Source organism: Gorilla gorilla, chromosome 1, assembly GCF_029281585.2.
Source record: "Gorilla gorilla gorilla isolate KB3781 chromosome 1, NHGRI_mGorGor1-v2.1_pri, whole genome shotgun sequence".
Lineage (NCBI taxonomy): Eukaryota > Metazoa > Chordata > Mammalia > Primates > Hominidae > Gorilla > Gorilla gorilla.
The window spans coordinates 43,622,704-43,643,861 of NC_073224.2; the positions used below are offsets into that span (position 1 = coordinate 43,622,704).

Sequence of the window (21,158 nt, forward strand, 5' to 3'; positions counted from 1 at the left end):
AAGGGCTACATCGGTATCTACAGTATACTATTATAGGCAGAAAATTGACACTGGTATTATGTGTGTACATATTAATAGTTCTATGTCATCTTATCAATTGTATACATTCTCATAACCACAAGCACAATCAAGACCCAGAAGTGTTCCACCAGGATGCTCACTCTGTGATTCTCCTGTTAAATAAATGTGTTTGCCTTTTCTCCAAAAGGGACAAAAACAAAAAAACTAGAAAATTAAAAAACAAAAGTGTTGCATCACCACAAACCTCTCTCTGCTGCTATCCCTTGCAAATCACCCCCCAACACACACACACCCTTCTCTCCTCCACCATCTCTAATCTAAACACTGGCATCCATAGATCTGTTCTCCATTTCCATAATTTTGTCATTTTAAGAATGTTATATAAACCAGCAGTCACCAACCTTTTTGGCATCAGGGACCAGTTTCATGGAAGACAACTTTTCCACAGACTAGTGGGGGTAATGGTTTTGGGATGAAACTGTTCCACCTCAGACAATTTCTCTTGGGGACAGGGGGTACATGTAGGGCATGGTTTTGAGATGAAACTGTTCTACCTCAGATTATCAGGCATTAGAGTCTCATAAGCAGCACACAACCTAGATCCCTCGCATTCACAGTTCACAATAGGGTTTGCGCTCCTATGAGAATCTAATGCTACCACTAATCTGACAGCAGGCAGAGCTCAGGTGGTAAATGCTCACTTGCCTGCTGTTCACCTCCTACTGTGAGGCCTGGTTCCTAACAGGCCATAGAGTGACATCTGTCTGTGGCCCAGGGATGGGGGACCCCTGGGTTATAAGGCAGTACTTGCAAGCCCCCTGGTAACTTCAAATCAAAAAACTTACAATAGATACACAAAAAATAAGAAGCAAGAAATTAAATCATACCACCAGAGAAAAATCACATTCACTAACAGGAATACAGGAAGGAAGGAAAAAAGGAAAGACCACAAAATTACCAGAAAACAAAATGGCAGAAGTACGTCCTAAACTATCAACAATAACATTGAACATAAACAGATTAAACTCTCCAATGAGAAGACACAGAGTGGCTGAATGGATTTTAAAAAACCCAATGATGCTTTGCCTACAAGAAACCCACTTCACCTATAAAGACACACAGGCGGAAAATAAAGAGATGGAAAAAGATACTCCATGCCAATGGAAACCATGCAGAGCAGAAGTAGCTATATTTACATCAGACAAAATAGATTTCAAGACAAAACTATAAGAAGACACAAAGGTAATTATATAATGATAAAGGGGTCAATCCAGCAAGAGGACATAATAATTGTAAATATATATGCACCCAGCACTGGAGCACCCAGATATATAAAGCAAATATTATTAGAGCTGAAGAAATAGACCCCAAAACAATAATAACTGTAGGCTGGGCATGGTGGCTCACTCCTCCAATCCCAGCACATTTGGAGGCTGAGATGGGCAGATCGCTTGAATCCAGGAGTTTGAGACTAGCCTGGGCAACATGGCAAAACCCCATATCTACAAAAAATGCAAAGCTAGCTAGGCATGGTATTGCGCACCTATAGTCCCAGCTACTCAGGAGGCTGAGGTGGGAGGATCGTTTAAGCGCAGAGGTTGCAGTAAGCCGAGATCTTGCCACCACACTCCAGCCTGGGCGACGTAGTGAGACTCCATCAGAAAAAATAAAAATAAAAACTAAAAAAAAACTATAGACTTCAATACCCCACTTTCAGCATCAGACAAATACTTCAGACAGAAAATCAACAAAGAGGCCAGGCATGGTGGCTCACATCTGTAAGCCCAGCACTTTGGGTGGCCAAGGCGGGTGGATCACTTGAGTTCAGGAGTTCAAGGCCAGCCTGACCAATGTGGTAAAACCTCATTTCTACTAAAAATACAAAATTAATTAGCCAGGCATGGTGGCATGTGCCTGTAATCCCAACTAATCATGAGACTGAGGCAGGACAATCACTTGAACCCAGGAGGCAGAGGTTGCAGTGAGCCAAGATCGTGCAACTGCACTGCTGCCTGGGCAACAGAGCGAGTCTCTGACTCAAAAAAAAGAAAAAAGAAAATCAAAAAAGAAACATCAAATTTAATCTGTGTTATAGACCAAATGGACCTAACAGATATTTACAGAACACTCCTTCCAATGGCTATAGAAAATACATTCTTTGCCTCAGCACGTGGATCATTTTCAAGGACAGACCATATGGCAGGTCACAAAACAAGTCTCAAAACAGTTTAAAAAAAAAACTGGAATAATATGAAGCATCTTTTCTGACCACAATGGAATAAAACTAGAAATCAGTAACAAGAGAAATTTCTGGAAACTACAGAAATAGACGGAAATTAAGAAATATGCTTCTGAATGGCCAGTGGGTCCACAAAGAAACTGAGGAAAAAAACTGAAAAATTTCTTGAAACAAATAATGGAAACACAACATCCCAAAATCTATGGGATACAGCAAATGCAGTACTGAGGGCAGTTTACACCTGGAAGTGTCTACATCAAAAATAAAAGAAAAATGTAAAATAAACCACCTAATGATGCATCTTAACCAGAAAAGAGCAAACCAAACCCATAATTAAAAGAAAAGAAATAATAAAGATTAGAGCAGAAATAAACTTGAAATGAGAAAAACAATACAAGAGATCAACAAACCAAAAAGTTGGTGTTCTGAAAAGGTAAACAAAATTGACAAATCTCCTAGAGACATACAACCTACCAAGATTGAACCATAAAGAAATCCAAAACCTGAAGAGATCAATAACAAGTAATGAGATTGAAAGCATAATGAAAAGTCTCCTAGCAAGAGAAGCCCAGGCCCCAATGGCTTCACTGCTGAATTATCCCAAACATTTAAAGAACACCAGTCCTACTGAAACTACTCTGAAAAACAGAGGTGGGAATACTTCCAAACTCAGTCTATGAGGCTAGTATTACCCCGATATGAAAACCAAAGATACATCAAAAAAAAAAGAAAACCATAGAACAACATGTCTGATGAATACTGATGGAAAAATACTCAAAAAATACTACCAAAGCAAATTCAACACATTAAAAAGATCATTCATCATGACCAAGTGGGATTTATCCCAGGGAAGCAACGATGATTCAACATATGCAAATAAATTAATGTCATACATCATACCAACAGAATGAAAGACAAAACCCATATCATTTCAACTGATGCTGAAAATGCATTTTATAAAATTCAACATCCCTTCATGATAAAAACCCTCAAAAAACTGGGGATAGAAGAAACTTACCTCAGCTGGGTGCAGTGGCTCACACCTGTAATCCCAGCACTTTGGGAGGCTGAATCGGGCAGATCTACAAAAATACAAAAATAAGCTGGGCATGGTGACACGTGCCTGTAGTCCCAGCTACTTGGGAGGCTGACTCAGGAGAATCGCTCGAACATGGGAGGCGGAGGTTGCAGTGAGCCGAGATCATGCCACTGCACTCCAGCCGGGCAACAGAGCAAGACTCCATCTCAAAAAAAAAAAGAAGAAACTTACCTCAACATAATAAAAACCATATACGACAGACCCATATCTAGTATCACACTGAATGGGGGAAAAACTGAAAGCCTTTCCTCTAAGATCGAGAATATAACAAGGATTACCATTTTCACCACTCTTATTCAATACAGTACCGGAAGTCTTTGCTAGAGCAATCAGACAAGAGAAAGAAATAAAGGGCATCTAAATTGAAAAGGAAGAACTCAAATTATCCTTGTTTACAGAGGATATGATTTTACATTTGAAAAAAATCTAAAGACTCCCCTAAAAAAGTATTACAACTGACAAACAAATTCAGTACAATTGCAGGATACAAAATCAACGTACAAAAATTAGTAGCATTTCTATACGCCAACAGCAAACAATCTGAAAAAGAAATCAAGAAAGTAATCCCATTTACAATAGCTACAAATAAAATTAAATACCTAGGAATTAACCAAAGAAGTGAAAGATCTCTATGATGAAAACTATAAAACACTGATGCAAGAAATTGAAGACACACAAAAAAAGGGAAAGATATTCCATGTTCATGAATTAAAAGAATCAATATTGTTAAAACAACCACACTAAAGGAATCTACAGATTTAATGCAATGTTTATCAAAATACTAATGGCATTCCTCACAGAAATAGAAAAGGCAATCCTAAAATTTATATATAACCACAAAGACCCAGAATAGCCAATGCAATCCTAAGCAAAAACAACAAAACTGGAAGAAACACATTACATTACTTTAAATTATACTAAAGAGCTATAGTAACCAAAATGGCATGGTACTGGCATAAACACAGACACAAAGATCATGAAACAGAATAGAGAACCCACAGATAAAGCCATATATCTACAGTGAACTTATTTTTGACAAAAGGTGCCAAGAAAATACACTGGGGAAAGGACAACCTCTTCAATACACAGTGCTGGGAAAACCGAATATCCATATGCAAAAGAGTGAAACTGAATCCCTATCTCTCACCATATACAAAAATCAAATCAAAATTGATTATTAAAGACTTTAATCCCTCAAGCTATGAAACTAAAAGAAAACACTGGCGAAACTCTCCAGGACACTGGAATGGGCAAAAATTTATTGAGTAATACGCTACAAGCGCAGGCAACCAAAGCAAAAATGGACAAATACGATCATATCAAGCAAAAAGCTTTTGCACAGCAAAGAAAACAATCAAAAAAGTGAAGGGACAATCCACAGAATGAAAGAAAATATTTGCAAACTACCCATCTCATAGGGGATGAATAACCAGAATATATAAGGAGCTCAAACATCTCTATAGGAAAAAATCTAAGTCTAATTTAAAACATGGACAAAGGATGTGAATGGACATTTCTAAAAAGAAGACATAAAAATGGCAAATAGGCATATTAAAAGCTGTTCAACATCATTGATCATCAGAGAAATGCAAATCAAAACTATAATTAGACATCATCTCACCCCAGTTAAAATGGCCTTTATCCAAAAGTCAAGCAATAATAAATCCTGGCAAGGATGTGGACAAAAGGGAGCCCTCGTACTCTCGGTGGAAATCTAAATTAGTACAACCACCATGGAGAACAGTTTGGAGGCTCCACAAAAACCTAAAAATAGAGCTACCTTACCCTCCAGCAATCCCACTCTTAGGTATATACCCAAAAGAAAGGAAATCAAGAAATCAAAGAAATACTTACACTCCCATGTTTACTGCAGCACTATTCACAATAGCCAAGATTTGAAGCAATCTAAGTGTCCATCAACAGATGAACGGATTTTAAAAATGTGGTATATATACAAAATGAAGTACTACTCAGGCATAAAAAAGAATGAGATTCAGTCATTTGCAACAACATGGATAGAAGCTGAGGTCAAATTACATTAAGTGAAATAAGTCAGGCACAAAAAGACAAACTGCCTGTACTCACTTATTTATGGGAGTTAAAAATTAAAATAATTGAACTCATGGAGGCAGAGAGTAGAAGGATGGTTACCAGAGGCTGGAAAGGATCGTGTAGGGTTCAGAAGGGGAAGTGGGAAGGGACAATGGGTACAAAAAAATAGAATTAATAACAACTAGAATTTGATAAAACAACAGAATGACTACAGTCAATAACAACTTAATTGCAGATTTTTAAATAACTAAAAGAATATAACTGGATTATTTGTAACACAAAGAATAAATACTTGAGGGCATGGATATCTATCTCCCTTGATATGATTATTACACATTGCATCCCTGTATCAAAATATCTCATATAACCCATAAATTCATACACCTACTATGTACCCACAAAAATTAAAAATAAAAAAAATTTAAGAAGTGTGAGGATATGTCAACGTACACTTTTTTTTTTTGAGACAAAGGCTCACTCTGTCACTCAGGCTGGAGCGCACTGGCATGATCTCGGCTCACTGCAACCTCTGCCTCCTGGGTTAAAGCAATCATCTTGCCTCAGCCTCCGGAGTAGCTGGAATTACAAGCACCCACCACCACACCTGGCTAATTTTTGTATTTTTAGTAGAGACAAGGTTTCACCATGTTGGCCAGGCTGGTCTCGAACTCCTGACCTCAAGTGATCCACCCACTTCGGCCTCTCAAAGTGCTGGGATTTCAGACGTAAGCCACCATGCCTGGCCAAGGTACACTTTTATTGCTAGAGAATACCCAATTACTCTAGCAATATTTGTTGGAAATATTAACCTTCCTACATTATACTGATTTGAACCTATGTCAAAAATCAATTAGCCATATTTGTGGGACTATGTCTACATTTTGTATGCTGTTCTCTATGTGTATGTCTCTATACCAGCACCACACAATCTTGATTACTGTAAAGTCATGAAATCAAACAGAGTGACTCTCCCACCTTACTCTTTTTTGAAAACTATTTTAGCTATTATACTTCCTATAACTTCCCAAATAAATTTTAGAATAATCAGGTCTATATTTACATTTAAAAAAAAAAAACCTTGCTGAAAATTTGATAGAAACTCTGTTTAAAACTGTGTATCAATTTGGAAAGAATTTACATCTATGGTGAGTCTGCTAATAAATATGTTTCTCCAATAATTCAGACCTCTGATTTCTTTCATCAGTGCTATGAAGTTTACAGCATAAAAGCTCGTATGTCTTGTTATATTTACATCTAGTAATTCAATATTATTATAAAGGTATTGTATTTTTAATTCCAGTTTTTATGTGTGCATTGTTCATACATAGAAATATAAGTGCAAGCTGTTTTCACTCCCCCCTCTCCAATAGAAAAACAAACAAACAAACAAATATATAAGTGCCAAGATTTTTACCAGTAACAACATGGAACTCAAATATGAGAATGAGATAATTCCTGGGGCCGTGGAGAAGTAAGAAAAAAACAAACAAACAAACAAAAAACAACTCTGAACAGATGGTAAGGGAATCAGACCTCCACATCTGTGACACCCCTCCCCCTCCATTCTGCCTGGCACCAAGCAGAAAATCTCGCCCTCCCTCCACCCAACTACATTTCTATATTGGAAAAGGTAAGACTGAGGGGGTCATCCAGGTTCCCCAACATCTTGGGTTCCCAAGCAGGAGACCTGTCCCCACCTTAATCCATGGGAAGCATCGTGACTGCCTAAAGGGAGAAATATTCCTGAGGACAGGCAGAGACAAAGACAGGAGGTGGGACTATCACCCCCAACCCTGGAAAGTCTGCTCTGCTACTCAGCAAACAGAGATGCCCAATCTGAAAGGCTGCTCAGCAGAAGAGGTATGGACTCCTGGGCACAAACCTCTAGCTAGCCTTAACACACTGCCAGCCTAATCCCTTTGGGACCTCTCACCTTCAGAGCAGGCATCACTCTGATCATTTACCAGAGCCGAGGTCAACCCAAGTTTAAGGTACCTCCTAGAGCTAAAAAGAGGCAGTTACCTAGATGTAAAGATTCACTAAGCAAATATATCCAGTAGAAACCAAAACAAGATGGACAGAAAAAAAACTAGAATAAATAACTATTCTATAAATATCTATTAATAACTATCCTTCAATGCAAAGACATAAAATACACCCACAAGAAACAACAGCAAACAGGGAACCATGACCTCCCCAAAAGGACAAAACAAAAATCCGGCAACTGATCCTAACAAGAAAGCAATTTGTGAGTTCTCTAACCACAAATTCACAATAGTAGTTATAAGAAAAGTCAGTGACCTCCAAGATAACATACAAAAGCAACTCAAAAATTTATCAAAGAAATTTTAAAAAAGAAATTAGGCCAGGCACAGTGGCTCATGCCTATAATTCTAACACTTTGGGAGGCCGAGGCAGGTGGATCACTTGAGGCCAGGAGTTCAAGACCAGCCAGGCCAACATGGTGAAACCCCATCTCTACTAAAAATGCCAAAAATTATCCAGGCATAGTGGCGCATGTCTGTAGTCTCAGCTACTTGGGAGGCTGAGGCACGAGAATCACCTTAACCTGGGAGGTGGAGGCAGCAGTGAGCCAAGAACCACTGCACTCCAGCCTAGGTGACAGAGTGAGATCCTGTCTCAAAAAAAAAAAAAAAGAAGAAGAAGAAAAAACTTTAAAAAAAAGAAACTGAAATAATCTTTTAAAATCAAACAGAGGCTAGGCATGGTATAATCACAGCACTTTGGGAAGCCAAGGCAGGAGAACTGTTTGAACCCAGGAGTTCAAGACCAGTCTGGGCAACATAGGAAGACCCCCATCTCTACAAAAAAAATTAGCCAGGTATGGTGGCACAAGCCTGTGGTCCCAGTTACTCCGGAGGCTAAGATGGGAGAATCACTGATCCTAGGCAATAGAGGATGAAATGAGCCATGATTGTGCCACTGCAGTCAAGCCTAGGCAATATGGTGAGACACTGTCTGAAAAACAAAAAATCAAACAGAAGTCTTGGAACTGAGAAACACATTTGCTGAACTGAAGAACTTCCTGGAGGCTCTCAAAGCAGATGAATGAAGCAGAGGAAAGAACTGGAAAGCTCAAAGACTGGCTATCTGAAAATACATGATCAGAAGAGAAAAAAGAAGAGTAGAAAAGAATGAAGCTGCCTATAAGATATTAAAAATTATCTCAAAAGACCAAAGCTAAGAATTATTAGTGTTCAAGAGGGAGCTGAGCAACACCAAGGGCTAGAATGCTTACTCAAAGAAATAACAGAAATTTTTCCAAAAGATATACATATCCAGATACAAAAAAATCTCAGAACACAAAATAGGTTCAACCCAAGTAAGACTACCTCAAGGCATAATAATCAAACCCTCAAAGGTCAAGGGCAAAGAGAGGATCCTAAAAACAACAAGAGAAAAGAAGCAAATAACATATAAAGGACCTCCACATTGTCTGACAAGACTTCTCAACAGAAACCACGCAGACAAGAGTGAAACAACATTTTCAAAGTGCTTAAAAAACAAACCAAAAATAAAACTGCCATCCGGGAATACTGTATTCAGCAAAATTATACTTCAGATATGAAGGAGAGAGAAACTATTTCTCAAACTAAAGCTGAAAGAATTCACCACCATCAGATCTACATTATAAGAAATGCTAAAGGGAGTTCTTCAATTTGAAGGGAAAAAAAAAAGGTTTAAAAAAAAAAGAAAAAACACTGGTGAAATTAAGTATATAAACAAACCCAGAATCCTATACTACTGTTAACAGTGATGCAAAATCCACTGATTTTATCAAATTACCTGATTTTATCAAATCAGGTAATATAGAAAATGTAAAGTGAGACAACTAAAAGTCAAAATGTGGGGGTGATGATGTTAAACTGCAGATTATTTTTGTGTAGTTTTTTTTTTTGCCTTTGTTTCTATTCTTATTATTTGTGACCTAAGATGAACTGTCTCTTGTTATATTTGTAAGATATTTTTTGTAAGCCTCACGATAACTGGCAACCACAGCACAAAACCTATAAGACACTCCCTAAAATAAAAAGCAACAAACTAAAACATACTACCAGAGAAAAGTACTTACCCACAAAGACAGACAGAACCACAAAGGAAGACAAGAAAAAAGACAGGAGTGTCAAAATAACCAGAAAATAAGCACGAAAAAAAAAAGATTGTTAAAATAAAGTAAGTCCTTACTTATCAATAATAATAATAATACTGAATTTAAATTTTTTTTTTCTTTTTGAGACAGAGTCTTGCTCTGTCACCCAGGCTGGATGGAGTGCAGTGGCGCAATCCCGGCTGACTACAACCTCTGCCTCCTGGGTTCAAGTGACTCTCCTGCCTCGGCCTCCCAAGTAGCTGGGATTACAGGCATGGACCACCATGCCTGGCTAAGTTTTGTATTTTTTAGCAGAGACGGGGTTTCACCATGTTGGCCAGGCTGGTCTCAAATTCCTGACCTCAGGTGATCCTGCCCACCTTGGCTTCCCAAAGTGGTGGGATTACAGCCATAAGCCACTGTGCCAGGCCTTAATTCTCTAATTAAAAGGCACAGAGTGGCTGAATAAAGAAATAAGACCCAACTATATGCTGTCTTCAAGAAACCTACCCTACCTATAAAGACACATAGACTAAAAGTGAAGGGGTGGAAAAAGATATTCTATGCAACTGGAAAACAAAAAAGCACAGGAGTAGCTCTACTTAGATAAAACAGACTACAAATCTAAGATTGTAAAACCAAGCATATAAAATAAACATAATAGATCTAATAAAGAAAAGACAGATTGCAATACAATAATAGTAGGAGACTCTAGCTGCCACTCTCAGTAATGGACAGATCATCCAGTGGCAAATCAACAAAGAAACCAGAGTTAAACTACACACTAAATCTAATAGGTCTACTGACATTTTCAGAATATTTCACCCAACAGTTAGAAAATACACATTCTTCTCATCAGCACATGGTACATTCTGTAGAACAGACCACAAAATAGGCCATAAAACAAGTATGAACGAATTTTTTAAAAAATCATGTCAAGCATCTTTTCTGACCACAATGGGATAAAACACAAAATCAACAACAAGAGGAACATCAGAAATACAGAAACACACGGAAATTAAACAATATGCTCCTGACTGACCAATGGGTCAATGAAGAAATTGAGAAAATTAAAAAACTTCTCGAAACAAATGAAAATGGAAATACAACATACCAAAATCTGTGGGCTATGGCAAAATCAGCACTAAGAGAAAAGTTTATACCAATAAATGCCCAATTTTTTAAAAAAAGAAAAATTTCAAATAATTTAATGATGTACTTCAAGGATCTAGAAAGTAAGAACAAACCAAACCTCAAATTTGTAGAAGAAAATAAAGATCAGAGGGGAAATAAATCAAATTGAGGCAAAAAAAAAATACAAGATCAATGAAATGAAAAGTTGGTTTTCTTGAAAAGATAAATATGAATTTAATGAAATTAATGAATTTAAATGAATTTAAATAATAAATTCATGGTATAGAATTAATTTTAGATTTTGTTGCTATTTTCTAATATTTTGTTGAAGGTTTCTATACCTACACTTATGATATTGGTCTATAGTTTTCTTTCTTCTAATACTGGTCTCATAAAATGAACTGGAAACTGTTTCCCTTTCTTCCATTTTCAGGAAGAAAATGTGTAGAACTGGTGTTGACTCTTCTTTAAAAGTATGGTAGAATTCTCTGGTGAAACTATTTGGGCCTCAAGATTTCATCTTAGTAGTATTTTAATTATAAATTCAGTTCCCTTAATAGTTAAAGAGCCATTCAAATTATCTATTTATTTTGGGTGGTAATTCGTACTTTTGTATGAATTGGTCCATTCCATCTAAATTATCAAATTTACATGTGTAGGGCTGTTTGTAGTATTCCCTTATTATCCTTTTGATGTAGGCAAGATCCATACCTGTTTCATTCCTGACAGTAATAATTGGTGTATTCTCTTTTTTGTCTCTCTTGTTAGAGGTTTATCAATTTTATTGATCTTTGAAAAGAACCAGCTTTACGCAATAATTTTTGTCTACGGTTTTTTATTTTCAATTTCATTGCTTCCTGCTCTTTACATTCCTCCTGCTTGCTTTAGGTTTATTTTGTTCTTTTTCTAGTTCTTTTGAGTTAGGAACCTAGATTTGACTGTTCCTGTTTTCTGATATAATCATTTAGTGTTATAAGTTTCTCTCTGAACACTGGCTTAGCTGTGTCCCATAAATTCTGGTATGTTCTGCTTTTGTTTTCATTCAACTATATGTGTTTTTTTTTTAATACCCTTTGAGATTCTTCTTCAACCCATGAATTACTTAGTAGTATAACTGTTTGTTTCTAGGTATTTGGAGAGTTTCCTGTTATCTTTCTGTTACTGATTAATAATTTGATTCAGACATGGTCAGAGAACACACTCAGTATGATTTCAATACTTCCAAATTTGTTGAGGTTTTTCGGCCCTAGAAATGGTCTGTTCCATGGGCACTGAAAAAGAATGTGTAGTCTGCTGTTCTTAGGTAGAGTGTTCTATAAAAGTCAGTTACATTTTGCTGGTTGATGGTATTATGGAGTTCTTCTGTATTGTTGCTGATTTTCTGTCTAACCGTTTTATCAGTTTTTGAGACAGTTGAAGTCTCCACCTGTAACTGCCTATTTCTCCTTTCACTTTCTATCAGCTTTTGCTTCATATATTTTCCAGTTCTGATGTCTGGTATATACATTTGTAGGATTGCTATTTCTTCTTGGTAGATTGTCCTTTTATCATTATCTAATGTCCTCTCTGTCTCTCATAATTTTCTTTGGTATGAAGCATATTTTATCTTGTATTAATATAGCCACTCCTGTTTTCTTTAATGTTTGCATGACATGTCATTTCCATCCTTTTACTTTTTACATATATATATATATCATGATATATAAGAAACTTCAAACATAATGATATATATCATGATATATATCATATATGATATATACATCATATATATGCATCATATATGATATATATACATATATATCATGATATATAAATCATGATATATAACAAACTCACTTCAAACATAATGTGATATATAAAATATGTATATATCATATATATCATGATATATATGTATCATGATATATGTATATATATCATATATATATCTCATTATATTATGTTTGAAGTGAGTTTCTTATAAACACCATAAAGTTGGGTCATATCTTTAATCCAATATCAATCTCTGTTTTTTTAACTGGTATATTTATAATGTGTTAGGGCTTAAGTTTGCATGTTATATTTTGCGTTCTGTTTGTTCTCTCTGTTTCCATTTTCCTGAATTTTTGTGGGTTATTTGAACATTTTTTAGAATTCCATTTTGGTTTATCTACAGTATTTTTTGTTTGTTTGTTTGAGATGGAGTCTCACTCTGTTGCTCAGGCTGGAGTGCAGTGGCATGATCTCATTTCACTATAACCTTTGCCTCCCAGATTTAAGCGATTCTCATGCCTCAGCCTCCTGAGAAGCTGGGACAACAGTCGTGCACCACCATGCTGGTTAATTTTTATATTTTTAGTAGAGACAGGTTTTCGCCATGTTGGCCAGGCTGGTCTCAAATTCCTGACCTCAGGTGATCCACCCACCTCGGTTTCCCAAAGTGCTGGAATTACAGGTGTGAGCCACTGCACCCAGCCTATATAGCATTTTTTAGTGTATACTTTAAAAAGCTTTTTAGCGGTTGCTCTAGTTATATTATATATACATAACTCATTGCAAACTACTGGTGTCATCATTTTACCATTTCAAGCTAAGCATAAAAACTTTACCTTCCTTTATGTCCCTTTACTCTCCCTCATTTATAATTGCCTTAAATATTTTCTCTGCATAAACTTAGAACTACACCAGAGAGTGTTAGAATTTTTGCTTCAACCATAAAAGATAATTTCCAAAACTAAAGAGAAAGAAAGTCCACTGTATTTACTTGTATTTTACCCTTTCCAATGTTCTTTCCTTCTTCCTAACGTGACAAGATTCTTGCATGTATTGTTTCCACTTTGTTTAGAGAATGCACTTTATTCTTTTAAGGTAGGCTGGTCAGCAACAAATTCTCTTTGCATTTCTTCATCTGAGAATACCTTTATTTTCCCTTAACTCTTGAAAGGTTATTTTCACAGGATATAGAATTCTGCGTTGATAGTTCTTTCCTTTTAGCACTTAAAAAATGTTGTGCTATGTCCTTTTGATTTAATCCAGTTCAATCCAGTGTTCCCTTAATGAGCAAATACCCAAATATTGATGCTTCTGTGTTCCAAATACATGTTTTTCCACATATTATCAGAGAAGATATTACTTAGGTACCTTAAAAAATAAGTACCAATTTTTCAACAGCTACTCAATTTGAGCAATTTCCACACATTTTCTCAATCATATTTTAGCTACAAAATAGAAATGCCTACATTTTTCCAATGGCAAGTCAACTTAAGAATTCTGCCTGGCAGGCATCAGATAAAGTTGGGAAGCTATCTTGATTACAAAATGTGAAGGCATCTGACCTAGTAAATAGTCATAGACTTACAAAGTGTGTGGCATCTCTTATAACAATGACTTGCAAAGCATATTTAAGTTGTTTTTCAGTGACAATAAATTTGGGCGATCCAGATATACGATCTTCACCGATCTTCCTTGTGAATACCATACACACATGTACACACAGAATGACTCAGGCTACACACAAACCAGAAGAGTTAACTGGCCATGAGGGAATCAAATCTTAGTATACCCTGGGTTTCAAGTAATCAATGTTCCCCTTACCCTTTTCTTGTTTTAACTCACAGGAGGCTGCAGTACAAAGAGTCTCGTGTACCCTTCACCCAGCTTCCCCCAGTGGTGACACCTTATATAGTTCTAATTCAATATCAAAACTAGGAAAGTAACACTGGTACATTACTGTATACTAAACTATGGGCTCCTTTATACTTTTTATAGAGAAGTTATACAACAGTGATCTTTCTCAGAAACTCTCTTAGCACTTGGGCATTCTACTACCAAACTACCAATCTAGACTCTTCTAACCCAACTACAAATTACCATATATAAACAATCTTTATACACATACAAATATAAGCACATCCCGTATATTCGTACCACACAAATACAACAAAAAGAATTGCACCCATGTCTATAAAAACTTATATTAAAATAATAGTAATGCATCCTCCTCATCCCATCAGAGTTTTTTTTCCGCTGATTTCTACTCTCCCCTGCTATTGCTACACAAAGACTATATAAATAAACCTGCAGGATCAAAGAAATATTTAAAAGTTATCTAATGTAAAATTCCATCCAGTTCATTCTACAGCATCCCAACAATCAATCTTTCAGCCTTCGCTTGAATGTCTCAAATGACAAGAAACTCTTAAGATCTAAAGGAATCTAGCACACCTTTGGTCAATATGCTAATTCTCAAAAGGTATTTCTTATCATGAGCAATAATTTGTTTCTCTTGAATTTGTACTAATTTAGTTCTAGTTATATCCTATGAGGATATTATCATGCAAGTCTCTTCCCTAACTACCTTTTTCACAGAGAAACCAGACTTCCTGGTTTAACTGAGATGATTTTAGTTTGCACTTGTTGTTCTGACACAATTAATAGCCCTTTTCACCCTCAAGATTAGAGAAAACATTATATAGTTCCCCTATTCAAGACAGCCCTCAACTATTTGAAGACTACACATTTTTTTTAATCAGGTTAAACATTTCCTTGTTTTCTGGCTATTCTTCATATATAATTTTTGCATATCTATGTTAATGAGGGATTTTATAATCCCAGTTGAAGAACAGAAAGTCATTTACTTCTCTTTGAATACTAAATCAACATACAGCTATGGAATTACTATCCCTCTGGGTAAACACTTTCTGAGTTGTCACCTCATACAATCGTACCAGGTAGCAGTCTCATATTGTACCAGTAGGTGTCATTCTATATATATTTAAAATTAATTAAGTTTCAATTCATTTATTCAACAAATATTTATTGAGCACCCATTATGTGCCAAGCGATTCTAGGTACTGAGAACATAGTGGTGACCAAGAAAGACACAATTTTGTTTTCACAGAGCTTACAGTCTAGATATTAATAAAAAATCTGCTTTATTTTTTTCTACATAAAAGTTTGTGAAATCCTAATCCTAATGCAGTTCAATTCAGAACTGTATTTTTCCTAGGTTAATAGATAGCACTCAAAATAACTCATAAAAACCAAATACTGTAATGAAACAGAATCAAAGAAAGTGTGTTCTGTAGGACTAGATCAATATATCCTGGCTATTTTCTAACCTTTTGAATTTATTCAACATTTATTTTCCATACTTCAAGTTTCTAAAACCCAAATTTTAGGTAGTCCTCAGTACAATAGAAAGTAACTTATCTTTAAAAAAACAGTTCAACTTTCAAAAAATGTACCTGCTTTTTTTTCCCCCCCTCTTTTTTTTGAGACAGGGTCTGGCTCTGTTGCCCAGGCTAGAATGCAGTGGTGCAATCTTGGCTCGCTGCAACGTCCACCTCCCAGGTTCACACAATTCTCCTGCCTCAGCCTCCCGAGTAGCTGGCATTACAGGCGCCCACCGCCGTGCCCAGCTAATTTCTGTATTTCTAGTAGAGATGGGGTTTCCCCATATTGGCTAGGCTAGTCTTGAACTCCTGACCTCAGGTGATCTGCCCGCCTCGGCCTACCAAAGTGCTGGGATTACAGGCACGAGCCACAGCTCCCGGCCTATACCTACTTATGTTTTCACAGGAATATGTTATAAATTTTAAAGACTTATTAATTCCCAAAGCTTCTTAATTCCCCAAATACATATTCCCTTATCTCTACTAAGAAAAGTTAGGCCAGGCACCATGGCTCACACCTGTAATCCCAGCACTTTCAGAGGCCGAGGCAAGTGGATCATCTGAGGTCAGGAGTTCGAAACCAGCCTGGCCAACATGGTGCAACCCTGTCTCTACTAAAAATACAAAAAACTATTAGCCAGGCATAGTGGTGTGTGCCTATAAATCCCAGCTACTCAGGAGGCTGAGACAGAAGAATTGTTTGAACCCACGAGGCAGAGGCTGCAGTGAGCCAAGATTGTACCATTGCACTCCAGCCTGGGCAACAGAATGAGACTCTGTCAATTAAAAAAAAAAAAGTTAAATGTAACCTTCTAAACACCAAACACTTTTCCCAGCTAAACAGAGTAAGTAAAGACAGTACCAAATTATCCCTCAGCAGAACTTAGGAATTCTTCTACTGTCAAAAGTCCTTCTATTTTCTTTCTTTCTTTCCTGTTTTGTTGTGTTTTGTTTGTTTGTTTGTTTGTTTTTTTGAGACAGAGTCTCAGTCTGTCGCCCAGGCTGCAGTACAGTGGCACAGTCTCGGCTCATTGTAACCTCTGCCTCCCAGATTCAAGTGATTCTACTGCCTCAGCCTCCAGAGGAGCTGAGATTACAGGCGTGAGCCACCACACCCAGCTTTTTTATTTTTATTTTTTAAAGACTTGATATTTATTTATTTATTTATCTATTTATTTATTTATTTATTTTGAGACAGAGTCTCACTCTGTCACCCAGGCTGGAGTGCAGAGGCATGACCACGGCTCACGGCAGCCTCAAACTCCCCAGGCTCAGGGGATCCTTTCCCCTCAGCCTCTCGAGCAGCTGGGACTACATGCCCAGCTTTTTCTTTTTTTGTAGACGCAGGGTCTCACCATGTTGCCCAGATAGTCTCAAACTCCTAGGCTCAAGTGATCTGCCCACCTCGGCCTCCCAAAGTGCTGAGATTACAGGTGCAAACTACAGCACCCAGCCAAAAGCCCTTATTTAAACAAACCTGTGAGACTAATAGCTATTACTAGGACTTCAAGGTAACTTACTCACACTTATAGCATAGCAATGAAAGGCCATACTTTGTCAAAGAAATAGATCTAAGAGAGGGGGCAGACACTGTACCTCAAGAAGGTATACTTGCCTGCAAAAAAATCTGAGAACCTAGAAACTACTCAATTACTATATTGTCTTCATCTACTCTCAAACTGAATGTTTTCCAAACTGGAAAAGCCACAGAAAACACGGTTATGAAAATATTTCAGGCTCTTAAAAAAAGAAAAATCCTACTGCTTAGAATTTTTTAAGTTCAAAATTCAGTAATATGAATTTGAGAAAAATGATCCTTGCCAGAACTTAAGACACTGACAGCTTTATGTAATATCCAACTTAATGTTCCCTTTGGAATGCTTCAAACTTTTACTGTCTAAATTGCTAGAGAATACTACATATTGCTCAATTTTAGGATGGAATCACACGCATACTTCACAAATAATGTATAGTAAGTTAAAAATGAACATTAAGGTGCTTCATAAAAAATGGTTAATGGTGAAAAAATATCTAAATTAACCTATCCCTTAATATTAAATAAAGCATTTTATTTACTTTGAATGGTAAAGCGGTGGTTGAGCAAATATACTTAAAACATGGTTTGTTGTCTGTGGCTTTTAAATTACACTTGTAAACCATCTGATAGGAACACTACTGTTAATATTTGGCGTGAGATGTCACCAAATTTGCACATACACAATGGCAGATAACTCTGTGAGGCCAGTATTTTTACCCCTAAAATTAAAATGCATGTGGGTGTGAAGTGAGGGGTTAGTGTACTAGAAAAAGTACAGCTTTTGAGTCACAAAAATTAATGTTCAAATCCCAGCACCATCCTAAATTAGCTATGTGACTTTGGGCCAAGTTATTTAATCTGCTCTAAACATCACTTTTCCACCAAGATGCAAATAAAATTGTAAGAAAGATTGTTTCATATAAAATGCCTAACATAGGGTCTGACACATAGCAGGTGCTCAATAAATGGTAATTATAAGGGGATTCCACTTTTTTGACCATTACAATGACCGTATTAATTAATGTTGAACAACTACTGGCTCACAATTGTAATTAACACAATACATCTTTACTCTGCTATAACACTTCTATAAAACCAAACCCCTTACTCAACTGAATGTCAACAAATATGCACCTTCTCCTTTAGCTCAAATATATTTTGCATGACCTTACATGAATTGCTCAGATAAAAGCTTTTTCTCTTCTGCTTTTGTTATTGTAAAGTGCAGACGCATTTGAGTCATTTTCTCCTTTTGTTTCATATCCTTAAGATCCAAACCTTCAAAGACAGAATGTCAGCATGCAGTCGATTTATGACTGAACTCTTGAAGAGACACTGAAGAATTACCTTGTCAATCACCCCAAGGACTCTGAAGGCCTTCAGCTCCTCGGCAGGGCTCCTTAGGTTCCAAAGGGGCCTTGAACTTAGTGATCCTGGAGGCTAATGGAAGATATCAAAGATTATACATCAATCAGGGAGGTACTTGAAGGAAGGCTGCCTGCTGAAGCAAATGCCAGGCCAAAGGAAAGTAAATTCATCATAAATCAGAGAATGGAAAGATGAAAGGAAGAAGTTTCTGTTTGTCTGTAATATAAAATTTTTAAAAATAAAAACTAAAGAAAATCAAAAAGAAAAGGCAAGAAAAAAGTTGCAAGTAAATAAATCATAACATTGAAAAAAATTTTAAAAAGAAAAATTAATGAGCTGACAGTTTCTAGAGCAATAATTCAATTCAGACCATACAGCTACCATAAAACTTTGTAACAAATGGATAACTGGGCCAACAATCAATCCCAGTCTTATATTTAACCCAGACACCTCAAGAGTAATTTGGAAGTGGGGGAACTAAAAAACAATATAATAATAAGCACACATGGGGAGGGAGGGGCAAAAGCCATTCTCTCTCATCATAAAGCTACAGTTCTATAATTGTTACTTTATGTATTATGTGTTTTCAGAGGGACTGGTCCATTCAAATGCAACCAGAAAAATTACCAATAATTGTGAAAAATTAAGAAGCTTCATCATATAACCAATAATTACTAAAACTGAGCCTGCTTAAGAGATGATTTGTAAGAGAAAGAAATTTTTCTTCAAATATTTGAATATCTGTGATGTGGAAAACAGTCTGTTAGCTACAAAAAAGATTTTAAAAGTCAGTGAACATAGGAAGGAAGATTTAAATTCTGCACACAATTTTAGAATAATCCCAACTTCCATTTATTAGTTTTAGTTTTTCCCTATCAGTAATACAAGCCATTAAATTAGATAAATTCTAAGGGCACCTCCATATGACATTTACAACTATAAAGTACTGCTACATTGATCCTGTATTAAAATGGCGATGCTGCAAAGGACAACAGGAGACACAAAGCCTTATTACTTACTTAGAGCAGACCTTATTGCTATCAAAAATCTATTAGAATACAGTGGAAACATTGTGACCCTATGAATGGAAGATAAAATATCCTGATCAAACACCATGGTAAGGGAATTACTGAGATACCATTTTTGATACTTTAAGTTCCTGTACAGACCAACGTCACCAGACAGGCAGCTCCTTGAGAACAGAAAATGTGCCTTATTCATGTCTATATTCACAGTGCCTAGCATATTGCTAGTATTTAGTTAGTTGGAAAATGTGAGGGAGAGCAGAAATGAGGAGAGGAGGGAGAAAGGAGGGAATCCAGGGAAGGAGGTTACTTGGAAAATTAGGTGTCATTTACAACTGGGAAAACTACCATTTGTGAATTTTTCTAAAAGCAGCAATTCTAATTGTTTTCAATTTTTTTGTTTTGTTTTCAGATTTAGCAAGCAAATAATAATTTAACTGTACCTGAAATCATGTTTAAGTTTTAAAAGAGACTTTTTATTTCTAAAGATGCTTGAGAAAGTTGGTGATAGTGACAATTAGACTAGATAATAACCTTTAAATTGATTTAATTTATGCTTCTTAGATACATTTCAAAAATATTTATTTAATGTCTCAATTCATGAGGTGCTGAGCTAGGTACCATAAAAAAACGGATATATTTCTGCCTCCCTATAAGCTTAAAAACTAAGGGGAACCTTTTTAGGGGTATAAAAACATTTAGCAAGGTATTTTAGTGTTATAATATGTAAACAGACATGTAACAGCAATAACCTCTTTTTTTTTTTTTTTTTTTTTTGAGATGGAGTTTCACTCTTGTCGCCCAGGCTGGAGTGCAGCGGCTCAATCTTGGCTCACTGCAACCTCTGCCTCCCGGGTTCAAGCAATTCTCCTGCCTCAGCCTCCTGAGTAGCTGGGATTATAGGCGCCTACCACCATGCCCAGCTAATTTTTGTATTCTTAGTAGAGACGGGGTTTCATCACGTTGGTGAGGCTGGTTTCGAACTCCTGACCTCAGGTGATCCACCCACCTCATCCTCCGAAAGTGCTGGGACTGAAGGCATAAGCCAGCACACCCGGCCAGTAGGAACAGTCTTTTCTATCTTCATTTATATTGTTTCATCTCTATTCTTCACCCCATATCAGGTGATGTACTTACAGGAAGTTGGTATTATATAATTCCCATTTTACAGATGAATAAAGGAATTCTCAGAATGCTGGAGTGTTTGTCTGTGGTCAGGAAGAGAGACAGTGGAAGAACTCCAACTACTATTCTAAAGTTTGCAATCCTTTTACTAACCAACACATTCTGAAAATTAAAAATTCTTTTCTGCTGCTGCCTCTTGCTACAAGAACAAGAAAGAACTGCTTGTGATTTTGGCAAAAGGAATGCTAAGGAAAAGTCATAAAGTCATAAGGAGGGAAAAAAGAATACTTTAAG

At 36.5% G+C, this 21,158-nt stretch overlaps 1 protein-coding gene across 16 annotated transcripts in view; it reads right to left on the reverse strand.

Annotated features, from left to right (window-relative positions):
* RPS6KC1 (ribosomal protein S6 kinase C1) overlaps positions 1 to 21,158 on the reverse strand; it is a 221,514-nt gene that overhangs the window by 78,081 nt on the left and 122,275 nt on the right. For 10 of the 16 annotated variants that reach the window (XM_031001489.3, XM_031001490.3, XM_055371332.2 and 7 more), the window contains one exon: positions 18,694 to 18,786. The exons of the other annotated variants lie outside the window; for them this stretch is intronic. In XM_031001489.3, coding sequence (XP_030857349.2) covers positions 18,694 to 18,786 — 93 coding nt within the window. The remainder of the gene's footprint in view (positions 1 to 18,693; positions 18,787 to 21,158) is intronic. 16 annotated transcript variants of the gene reach the window in all.